This window comes from Spermophilus citellus (genome assembly GCF_964194105.1).
Source record: "Spermophilus citellus genome assembly, chromosome: X".
NCBI lineage: Eukaryota > Metazoa > Chordata > Mammalia > Rodentia > Sciuridae > Spermophilus > Spermophilus citellus.
Window position 1 is genome coordinate 65,941,478 of NC_138190.1, and position 12,829 is coordinate 65,954,306.

At 34.6% G+C, this 12,829-nt stretch overlaps 1 protein-coding gene across 2 annotated transcripts in view; it reads left to right on the top strand.

The window, feature by feature from the left end:
• Positions 1-12,829, top strand: part of ZDHHC15 (zDHHC palmitoyltransferase 15) — a 107,046-nt gene that overhangs the window by 61,234 nt on the left and 32,983 nt on the right. For both annotated transcript variants that reach the window (XM_081276587.1, XM_081276588.1), the window contains 4 exons: positions 267-387; positions 4,383-4,515; positions 6,450-6,576; positions 8,911-9,014. In XM_081276587.1, coding sequence (XP_081132713.1) covers positions 267-387; positions 4,383-4,515; positions 6,450-6,576; positions 8,911-9,014 — 485 coding nt within the window. The remainder of the gene's footprint in view (positions 1-266; positions 388-4,382; positions 4,516-6,449; positions 6,577-8,910; positions 9,015-12,829) is intronic.

The window sequence follows — 12,829 nt, forward strand, 5'->3', positions numbered from 1 at the left end:
CCAAGATCCAGGTTTGCTCGGGTGTGTCAGGAACTAGTCCAGAACTATTAGATGTTTCTGTGCCTGTAAATGAAAGGAGAAACAAGTGAGATGTGAACTTGTTTTTCCAGTCTGTTCCTATTAAGGGACTTTTATCTCTGTTGGGTTTTACATGACACATAATGATACAGTAGGAGTAACATGCTTCCATTGCTTAGTCCACTTATATGTCAGTGTGTTTTCAATCAATAGGTCCTGATTTCAAATTAGTTTTTCTCTTTTTTTAGGGTTAATAACTGCATTGGATTTTCCAACTACAAATTCTTTCTTCAGTTCTTAGCTTATTCTGTTCTCTACTGCCTGTACATTGCTACAACCGTCTTCAGCTATTTCATCAAGTATTGGAGAGTAAGTTACAAATTCTGAAGGGTCCCCCACAGACAAACATACACTTCAGTCTGTGACATTATTTGTCCTATAACATTTTACATTTTGAAATAGCTAATACTGAAGAAACCAAAGGGGGAAGCCACTAAAAACAAAGTTTTCATGTTATATACTCTGAGACCAGCGGTTGCTGTTTAAAGATTCTAGTTAAACAAGTTTCTGTTTGCATATGACAATCTTGCTAAGGCCCTCAGTTACCTAACCTCTTGAGTCCTACCAATTCTTTAAAATGTACTTCTGCAATTGAGGTTTTTTTTTTTTTGAGAGAGAAAGAGAGAGAGAGAGAGAGAGAGAGAGAGAGAGAGAGAGAGAGAGAGAGAGAATTTTTAATATTTGTTCTTTTTTTTTAGTTTTCAGTGGACACAACATCTTTATTTTATTTTTATATGGTGCTGAGGATCGAACCCAGTGCCCTGCACATGCCAGGCAAGCACGTTACCACTTGAGCTACATCCTCAGCCCCAATTGAGTTTTTAAAACCTCCTTCCTACACGTTATATTTTTGAAAAATGTTGGAACTAATTCAAATCTCTGGTTTCTAAAAAAAAAAAAAAAGACTAACAAAGCACTCCCCTTTGAACATGAAATTAGGTCAAAGGAGACTTGCAAAATTCCTACCATATAGAGAGATACACTGACATAACCTTCTCATGTGACCAAATGAACAGGAAAGTCTTTCTTTAACTTATGATAAACCCTGGGTTGGAAATTAGGAGAACTGAGATGTAATACTGTTTTCATTACTTGCCTTACTGGCTCATTGCCAAGATCAAATGAAACAGATGTTGAAAGTGTTTTGCCTTTCAAAATATAATTCTAATAATTACAATGAAATCTCAAAAACCTTGCTTTTATCTTTCTCCTAGTTGAAGATATCAGTCATAGTACAGACCCTGTACATATGTTTATAGGGTCTGGCAGAAGTACAGTGAAATACGTTATTTTTAAATTTCATGCCAGTGGACTCCAGAAGAACCCTCCTCCATACAACTCCAGTATAGTTACTAAGATATACATGATGAGGGTTGTCCAAACTTATCCTGAATAGCAAAAGACAAATGTGGCAGAGCAAATATTTATTACTTTAGAAACTGCACAAGCACATTAGCTAGAGAGGTAAAGCTGTGGGAAAGAACATGAATTCTGTGGTCAGAATATAAATTATAATAAACTGGAGCAAACAAGGAAAAGACAAGGCAGTGAGAAGGTAAATTGCTGAGAATATTTAAATTATAAATTAGTGTTTTGATTCCTAGTAGTCTAGAAAATATAGTGTACAAAATTATAGTGATATATGCTTTCCATTCCCCTTCAACTTGCTTAATCGATTCAAACATTTAATAACATTAAGAATAGGGAATTATATGATAGATATCAAAATCTGCAATTCAAAGACTCAAAGAAACTATTAGCATAAATAACGAAGTTTTTTTCTCATACATTTTCCCCAAATAGGAAATGTTTCACCATGCTATACCTCTTAACATCTCTTTCACCCCTTTGCACAGCACAAGATTTATTTTCTATTGCTCAGGTTTCCATGACCTATTTGGCATTCTATCCACACACTGAGCTACTACTCTAAATGTGAAGAAAATCTGCTGCATCCAATCAACAGGGAAAGTGTCAGCCTTGATCTTCACTACAGACCTTTGTTGGTACTTAACACAGTAGGCGACTGTTTAAAAACCACCCTTTACCCTCATAACAAAGTAAACAAGATTGCATTTCACATATTTTGCCTTTAGCCCTCCTAGCCAGCCAATAATCAAATACCACAATGCCAGCTAGGTGCTGCATGCTTTTTTTGTATTCTTGCAAGATGATAGTTGGATATGAATTAATCACCAGAAACATGGCTGCATTCACAAGCAGTACCAGGGCTGAACATACCCTTGTCCTTTTCCTATTCCCTCATTTTTTTCTCCATGATATCCTAGCTTGTGCCTGACATATGTGAGGCAAGGAAACCTGTCTCTGCTTGCCCTCATAATGAAAAGGGCATTGACAGTTCAAGAAAATGATTCCTTGCAATCTTTCCAGCCAAAAAGCACCTTAGTGTGGTTTGAGGATGGTTTTCTCAGTTTAAATCAAATCTCTCTTTAAAATAAAAAGTAAACACTGCCATGTATTTTAAAAGCCATTTATCAAGGAGACAAGCTGTGTTTCTAAGAACAGCAACTTCTATTTATATGATACGTTGTGGTTTTTGAAGCACTTCCCTTATTTCATCTGATCCTCAGCACAATCCTGAGAAGTAGGCAAAGCAGGAATTATTAGTTTCATTCAAAGGTGATAAGAATGAGGATCATAGTAGTTAAGTGACATGCCAAAGATCACCTAGCTTGTAAATTTCAAAGTGAGAATTGAACCTAAGTCTGATCCTAAGCCCAATGATCTTATATACTATACCATGTCCTATTGCCCATTATGGTTCTGGTATGGAAAAGCTTTAGCTCCTTTGGAATAAAGGATTCAAATACCATCAGAATTTCTCTCTCCTCTCAATATTAACTTAAACAACAGCTACTTTGATAGGAGATTGATCCTTGCCTTATGCAAAAGTAGTAACACATATCTCCCACACTGGTCCATGAATCTCCTCACAGAGGCTATAAATTATTTTAGAAACATGATAGTAGCATCATTCTACCAATATTCCTCTGAATTGCCTCTAGTGATCATTGCTTTAAGCAATTTAGCTTGGTTGTCTTCTGATAAGGTATTTTTGAGCATAGGGCTGTAACCTTCAAACTAAAAAAATTAAAAGCTTAATATTAAGAACTCTATCAAGGGATAACGCAGTAGATTCACAACACAGTAGATCACAAGCTTGAGGTAAGCCTCAACAACTTAATGAGACCCTGTCTCAAAATAAAAATAAAATAAACAGTAAAAGCCTGTCTCAAAATAAAAAGGACTAGTGGTAAAGCACCCCTGGGTTCAATCCTCAGTACCAGAAAACACAAGCGCGCGCACACACACACACACACACACACACACACACACACTCTTTTAACTATTACTGGAAAGTATTTTGAAATATTTCAAATTGTTTCATCTTGCCAGAATAATGACCAGCATGGGAAAGGAGGAAATAAGCAATAGTATTCCTCTAACTGCTCACTCCAAATTAAAAATGTTTTATAAAGTTCTCTTCAGAAGACAAAATGTTATATGATATGCATGCTACAGAACTTTAGAACATTCATTCTGGTCTAGAATTACATGTTTAAAGAAAAATTGGTGCCACATGGAAAATAAGATGTCCCAGATAACTATAAAAATCTTTAGCCACCTACTTTTACATTGCCAGTAAAATCCTTCTTGATTTGTACTGTCTAAACAGCTGTTCCACGGGATCTAATATACCAACACATTCCACTTCAGCTATAAAAAACAACCATAGAAAATGTGCACCAGCTTTAAAATCAGGTCATGACTTATAGGTAGGACATTTTAAAATTATATGTATGTGTTTTAACTTCCTACATTCATCACCATGACATTTTTAATAGCCATATGTCCAAGGAAACATGACATATAAAGAATTCTAGAATAGCCCACCTTGAGATAAAAGGATGGACCCTATGACATCAAAATCACCTCTAACCAACAATTCATATTTCTCAAACTAAATGAAATATGACCTTTATGCCAATTATGCTCCAAATATTCCCTTTTCACATTACCCTTTTCTAACTGGTATATTATATACTCTATTTTACACTGAAGTGCACTTAAGCAATGATCTATTCTAGGCTTTGTAGACTAAGAGCATATCTTTAATGAGGTATAATCATCAACAGAGAACAATTTTGTAAAAATTTTTTACAGAATCTAATTTTTTTAAATTGTACCTAGATATTTTATACATGCAGAAAACTATAACCTTTGTAGAACAGGTAGCCAAGCTTTCCCATTTTAATCTTTTTTGTTTATTATTTCTTTTCTAGGGGGAATTGCCCAGTGTTCGCTCTAAGTTCCATGTCCTTTTTCTCCTCTTTGTGGCCTGCATGTTTTTTGTCAGCCTTGTGATTCTCTTTGGTTACCATTGTTGGCTTGTCAGCAGAAACAAAACTACCTTAGGTAAGACTGAATATTAAGACTAGGAAAAAACATTGGGCTGGGAATGTAGCTCAGTGGTAGACCACTTGCCTAGAATGTGTGAGGCCCTGGGTTCAATCCCTAGTACTGCCAAAAAAAAAAAATACCCCCCCCAAACATATTAGAGTTTATCAGATTGATCTGTTTTTTCCCCCCCTGAGGAAAAGAAAAACTTCCAATGAAACATTTTAGCTATAGTGACATCTCTTTGACTCCAATCTGAGACAGATGAAAATACATTTTACCAAACTGGAGAACCATGGTGAATGAAGCTTATAGACTAAAGAGAGCATTAGTAGATAAAACCCTACACAAAACCAAAAATGGCTATTGCTCTTTAGAGTGTGTATTGGGTAATAGCTCCCCAGATTTACAACTCAGAAGACTTAAAAAATGTGTTCACATGAGGAAATGAAGGAAAGAATCAGTAAAGAAGAAAATGTTAAAAGGAGGAAATGAATGTCAGTAAAGATAGAAGTATATAATTTATTGAGTACATCCCAACACAGAGCCTTCAGAGTGAATTCAAAGTCTTGAAAAAGAATCAAATAACTGAATATCTGTAGTTATTAAGGAACTGTGTAGGTAGCATGGGAACAAGAAACATGTTGAACAAGTTAGTCTCTAGAAAATAAGTGTAAGGTGCTGGGTGTGGTGGCACACGCCTATAATTCCAGCGGCTCCAGAGGCTGAGGCAGGAAGATTGCGAGTTCAAAGCCAGCCTCAGCCAAAGCAAGGCACTAAGCAACTCAGGGATACACTGTCTCTAAATAAAATACAAAATGGGGCTGGGGATTTGGCTCAGTCATTGAGTGCCCCTGAATTCAATCCCCAGTATCCTCCCAAAAAGAAAAGAAGTGTAAGAAATAAACCTTGCTTGTTATTGAGTATTTTATTTCTGATGGATTCCAGTGTAGTTTTTTTGTTGTTGTTATTTTAGTAATGGTAAAAAATGTTTAAAATTTCTACAAATCAGTACACAAGAAGTAAGGAGAAAGTGATTAAGAGTTGAATGTTTAATTAGAATAAACTTGAGGAAAGTTTGGTGCAAAAGCTATTGCAATTTGGGATACATTTGCTAATAATACTAACAGCCAAGAAAGTATTTGCTTCATTTTCTAAATCAAATATATATGTAGCACTTAGTTGCTAGGGTGGTAAATTAGCACATTTGGCTTAGAGATCAGCTACAGAGTAGAAAAGTACTAAAAGCTTCATGATAACAGGGTCTGAAAATAAAGCACAAATGGGAAGTGGTCAGATGCAGCCAGAGTCCCACAGTGAAAATGTTTGCTTAATGGGATAAATGTGTGTCTAAAAATAATGTGCACTAACGTGGTCCAATTCCTCATAGTCTTTGAGGTGATTATAGTTCACCCATTGACATTTTATCTGGAGTAAAACTCAGTTTCTTACATTGCAGGCTTCAGTGTGAACGTCTTCATTTCTGAAATGTTTCAAAACCAAATCAATGTCATTATCATCTCTTTATGTGTCATTACTTTGGTCCCAGCTCTACAGATGGAAACCATTTGGCTGTTGTTGCCACTTAGATTCAAATAAAGTGTTGTTAAATCTGTTCCTTCACTCCTGAAGTAATCCAGCAGTACAAATACATGCTACTCCCATGGCTGCTTAATTATTTCTACCATAATGTGTTTCCCCTGCCTTTTTCAAAATATGAGTACTATTTCTTCATATGGAATTACAAACTTACCTGGTATTAAGTGATTAAACTGATTTTTACAAAGTAATTTGACAGTAACTAAAAATGAGGGACCTATACTAACACAGCAAAAAGATATCATAGAAGCAAGTTACATTCATGGGGAACTGTAAAATCATGACTGCTGAAATTTGTTCCTGTATTTCTTTCTTCCTCTCCCCCCCCCCGCAACTTTCCTACCCTATTCTAGAGGCCTTCTGCACTCCAGTGTTTACAAGTGGCCCAGAGAAAAATGGGTTCAATCTTGGCTTCATCAAGAATATCCAACAGGTGTTTGGAGATAATAAGAAGTTCTGGTTAATACCTATTGGGTCCAGGTGGGTAATTATTACCACTGAAAGAGGGTGATGATGTACTATGATTTGAAGTACCAAATTAAATTTTGATTATAGTATACAGCAGGTCTCTGTCTGACACTCTGTTTCCCAAGTTTTTAATTTCTAGGTTAGCAAAAATAAATTATGAGGCAAGCATATGATAAAATAGACATCTTCCTGTCTTGTTTGTGGCAAGGTAAACTAGTACTAATCTTTTATAAATGAATTTTGTTATATGTATCAAAACTATAAAAATGTACATATTTATTGTCCCAGTGATTACATTTCTGGGCATCTAACCTAAAGACAGAGATGAACTATGTACAAAAATGTCTCTCGTAGAATTATTTACAGGTAATAAATAAAAAACAACACAAATATCTTACAATATAGGAATATATACATATATGTATATATATATCCCTATATTATAGAAAAATATATATATACCCACTAGATAGATTATTATGTAGTCAAAAGTAGTGGTTATAAGATGATGTCACACTAAGAGGACATGCATAGTATATTATCTGTGAAAAGGTAAAATCCAAAATGGTATGTATGCTGATTGAAAATATGAACAAGGGGCTGGGGTTGTGGCTCAGCAGTAGAGCACTTGCCTCGCACATGCGAGACCCTGGTTTCGATCCTCAGCACCACATAAAAATAAATAAGTGAAATAAAGGTATTGTTTCCAACTACAACTAAAAATAAATATTTAAAAAAAAATAAAATATGAACAAACATATAGAGAGGAGAAAAGCAAAAGAGGGGAAATATGACAAAAATACTAAAAGTGGTAAGGGAAATAGTCTCAGTAAATAGTTTACATTTCTTCATTTTTCATATTTTGGATGAAAGATTAACATTATTTTTGTGAAGGAAAAATGAGAAGAAAGAAAGATTGATTTATAGATTGTGTGTAATTCTTAAAACCACAACAAGAATGCAGAAAAGGAAATTAATGAGAAACCAGTACAGCCAAAGCTTGTGTCCTCTGAGTAACTTTGTGAACCAGATTAACCATTACCAAAACTACCTCTGCAACAGAGTTTGTTTACTGGCTTTTTGCATCCCCCTTTAGATATGCTCCTCAGACAAGGATACATTTATGTTCACTTATTTGAAGAAACTTTGCTGGGGTTAGGTGGTAACTAAGGCAAATTTTCCCCTTCCCTTCACTCATTGCCCTGATACTTCCTCTGCACCAGTTAGTGTTTTATAGACACATTTGTTTAAAATGTGATATATTCTACTCTCCTGACTATAAATCACAAGGCAAAACTATGTCACTGGGTAATGTTGGTTAATAACTGTTACCAGCAATTATCTATACCCTGTTCACACACATGCAGACACAAATGCACACCATTACCACATCAAAGGGAGGTCTAAAATGAGCCTTCTCTGATATAAAACAAAAGCCTCATTTACTTATAATCAGTAACATATTATCTGTACAGTAGCATCAATAAAATCTGTCAACTTTCGATTAATCACATTCATGAACAGGAGAAAAGGCATAGCTCATATCAAATGAATAATCCAAATCACTCAGATTTAAATTTGGAATGTATTCAGATATAGAGACACAGGTGTTAGACCAGGTTACACTTTGAACACTTGAGTCTCTATCAGTGAATACATTCCAAATTTAAATCTGACAAACTGTAACCTGGTCTATCCAGGACCATCACAATTCCTTCCAATATATCTGATCTGTTAATGGTCAGAAATTAACCAGAAAAGTGACCCTAGCTTACCATAAACATCCACAAAGTATACCCACAGGTGGATAATTGTGCCCAAAATATGCACTCTAGAGATACCTCATTTTGGCTTTTTCTCATAGTTCCTAATAACCTTTCTTCTATGCAAGCCAAATAATGATAAGGTACTTGGGGAATTACCTATCACCAGTTCACAGCAGCTTATCTCCACTCTATTCACTCATTCTCAGTCTACTCATCTTCCATGAATGTTTAGAATCAAACAATAAGATAGTGGAATTTAAGTTGGCATCATCATCATTAAATAATTATGAAACTTGCATATTGCTGTACTGGGCATCGTGGACAACAAGTTTCTTACGAACAAAAATAGTCACTGATGTGGACATGCAAACACAATATGGAAATTTAAAGCATTATAATGATGCTATTATAAGAGCCTATTTCAGGTTTTAGAAAACAAGTATGACTATATATATGTATATGTATACATATATATATATTCCTATATTATAGAAAATATATATATCCTATTTCTAAGGATTATGACCTTTACAAAAAGTATGTGTCTACTGCAAAATCTCACTGTCTTTCTTTCCCTCAGCCCTGGTGATGGACACTCCTTCCCTATGAGGTCAATGAATGAGTCACAGAACCCACTACTAGCAAATGAAGAACGATGGGAAGACAATGAGGATGATAATCGAGGTGGGTTGTCTCAGAAGGAAGTCTTTTCTCTGCTGAGCAGGCTGAGCACTATGGATCCATGTTAATACAACCAGTGTAATGTGTCATGAGTAAATCATATCCAGAAAGATTTTATAAGCATGTCAGCCTCTTAAGTGCCCTCTGGATGGAAGATGGTAAGTATGGCCAGATTAGTTTAGTGGAATTGGGTAGCTTAGATAGGATTAGATGGCAGTTTAGGAGGTTCCTTACCAGCTTTGCAATATCATGATTTATAACTTTTCAGATAAATCAGGAAACCTAATAAAGTGCTATGCATATATTCACATTACCAGCCCTATTTCTCTGCCTGTTGGTAGGCCTACTGTGACTCTAACATTTGCTTACTTTGCCAATACCAGCCATCCAGAGAGTAATTTTTAGCTATTGTTTCAAATAAAACAGTAGCTGGTACTGTTTTTGAATAGAGACTTATAATAGTTACCACAAACAGTACTTGGGATGAATGAGATTGTATGAAGACATGGAAACGCAATGGTTAGGGAGCAGAGGTAGAAAATAAAGCTCTCTCAATGTTCACCCAGTTAGATTTTCTTGGACCAGCTTCTCTACTTCAAAGTCCAGTTTTAGAAAAAAGTACATTTATAGAACAAAGGAAGACAAAACAGCCCCAGATCCATACATACAAAAGAAAACAGTTAATCACCCAACCCAAAGAATTTACAGTAGAAGAAACTCCCTCATGTACCTTCTGATGACTACTGGAAAATTAACTATATTTTGACCTACCAGAGTTCAGCCTTCAGTCTTTCTGAATAGACTTGCTTACTGCAGTCCACAAGTAATACAAACTCTTATTTTGACATTTAAAAACCCAAATTCTAATAGAAATCTGAAGGAGTCTGGACCTGGTTTGATATAACTCCACAATGGGAAAAAAACATCTATGAATTGTATTGGTAAGCAGAAAAAATTTAAGTATAGATGTAGCACCACATCATAAACAAGCTACTTTTTGAAGCAGTTTTCAATTTAAGACTTTTTAAAAAACATTCAATCATTTAAAAATTGTGTATCATTTTATATTTGATAAAGTACTATTTACCTGCTTTTTCCAACCTTTGACCTTTGCAACCATTGTATTAGGTAGACATTATTACAAATACCATCCTCATCTTATAACTGAAGAAATTTAGATTATGATGTATTAAATAACTTCTTCAAGTTCACAGAGCAAGAAGGTGATAGAACCTGGACTAAAATGCATCCTGATTCCAAATCCTGGGATTTTTTCCCCCAGTATAATGTTATGTCTCTCATGTGAACAAATACATATGAACCACAGTGATGTGATTTGGTGCCATCTTGCTCTCTGAAGAATTCAACTGAATCTTACATAACTCATAAAATCATAAGACTATTAAGTCTTCTTTAGTGAGACTATGCCATATCACATAGATAAGTTTTTAAACTTCATTGAACTCATTTTAGCATCGAACAACTTTGTTAGAAAAGGATGCTTTTCTCTAACACAAGTTCTCAGGCTGTGCTATTTGTCCAGTTGATTCTATGTTTCTCTCAGTTTCTCCATTTTCTATGCATAACTGATCATCCACAAATAGTCCTTGTACTTTTAACAACGTAGATTCCTGGGAAAGGTGTTATAAGTAATTTATATGAGTTGAACTTAATTTCCTTTAGAAATGATGTCAGGGTTTTATTCCAGCCCAAAATATTCTGTTTAGTTTACTATAAATCATGTACTTTTTCATTGCATAATGAAAACAACTAAAATGCTAAAATATACTAATAGAAGCCTGTTAAGTAAAAATATAATATCATAGTTAGGAACTATATGAAGTTATCTTCTTTGAATTCCCTGCCTTATTTTAATACAGAAAAGTACTAGGTAAAGAAACAACTTTAGGGCTGGGGTTGTGGCTCAGTGGTAAAGTGCTTGTCTAGCATGCATGAGGTACTGGGTTCGATTCTCAGCACCACATACAAATAAATAAAGTAAAGTAAATGTATGTAAATCAAGTACACAGATCCATGTAGTCTCCTGAGAATATTTAACAGGCATCTTTAAAAAACTTTGTAGAGACTTGAGGTTACATTTTATCTTTTTAAGGAAGTAATCTGTTGTATTACTACTTGTGGTCATTCCTGTAGCTTACATTTAAAAATTAGAGATTTCAATATAAGTCTTTCTACAAATTTGTTCAAAATTGGTATCCATTTCTTCTAAACTGGATAGGTAGCATCTGTGGTAACTATCCTTAAGTGTCATGAATAATAAAATGGATATGACTGTCAGGGATATTTTTGAATGGAAACTGCTATGAGTCAAAGCCTACTTGTACGTGAAATGTTAAAGAAGCCCTTGGCCTTCTCAGAAGCAAAGTCTTTGGGGGACATTTAAGATCCAAACTGTAGCACAAAGGAATAACTCTTATAATTTTCTTCTTTATTTATTTTTGTTGCAAAAATTTAAGGTGTACAACATGATGTTTTGAGATATATATGCATAGGTAATCACTATGGGTAAGCAGTTTAATCATCTCTTAGTTAACTTCTTTTTTGTGATAAGAATACCTAAAATATACTTTCTTAGAAAATTTTCTAGTATACAGTATCATGCTATTAGCTATAGTTCATATGCTATACTTTGGATCTTTAGATTTATTCATCTATATAACTTCCACTTTGTATACTTTTGACTTACATCTCACCATGCCTACCTACGCTGCCTCTAGTAATCACCCTTCTGTTCTGTTTCTATATATTTGACTTTTTTTGTTATTTTGTTTCCTCATATATGAGAGATCATGAAGGATTTTTCTTTCTGTGTCTGGCTTATTCCAATTAACATTAGGTCTTCCAATTTCATCCATTTCTTTTTTGCAAATGATAGTATTTTCTCTTTTTCAAAGCTGAATAATAATCCTGTGTATGTGTGAATTTTACAATTTTTTAATCCATTTATGCATCTGTAGACACTTGTCATTTCCGTATCTTTAATATGCCATAGTGAACAAGAAAAATGCAACAATGAACATGGAATGTACATATACCCAGAAGAGGAATTGCTGGGTCATATGGAAGTTCTATTTTAAATTTCTTGAGGAACCTCCATTTTCCTCTGTTTACCCTAGTGGCTATACCAATTTACACTCCTACCAACAGAATGCAAGGGTTCCCTTTTCTCTATATTCTCACCAACTTGTTATCTTTTGACTTTTTTTGTGTTGTGCTAGAGATTGAACCTAGGGCTTTGTGCATGGTAGGAAAACACCCTTTCCCTAAACTACATCCACAGCCTTATCTTTTGACTTTATGAAAATAGCCATCCTTGCATCCTAGGTAATATCTCAGGGTGGTTTTGAATTGCAATTTCCTGATGATTAGGGATTGGAGCACCTTTTCACATACCTGTTGACCATTTTTTATGTTTTCTTAGGGAAAATGTCTATTTCAGTTCATTGCACATTTTTAAATCCAGTTATTCATTTGTTTGTTTGTTGTTGTTTATTTTGTTTTGTTTGAGAGGGATTTTTTTTTGGATTTTGTTTGCTATTGAGTTCTGTGAGTTGAGCATAATTTGGTTATTAATGAAATATGTATGGTTCATAAATATTTCCTCCCATTCCATGGGTTGCCTTTTCAACTTGTTGATTATTTTTTGCTGTATAGAAGTTCTTTAGTTTGATTTAGTCCCACTGTTAAGCTTTGCTTTTATTTCTTGTGCTTTTAGTTTCATATCCAAAAAATCATTTCCAAGACCAGTATGAAGAAGTCTTTCCTCTATGTTTTCTTCTAGGACTTTTATAGTTTGG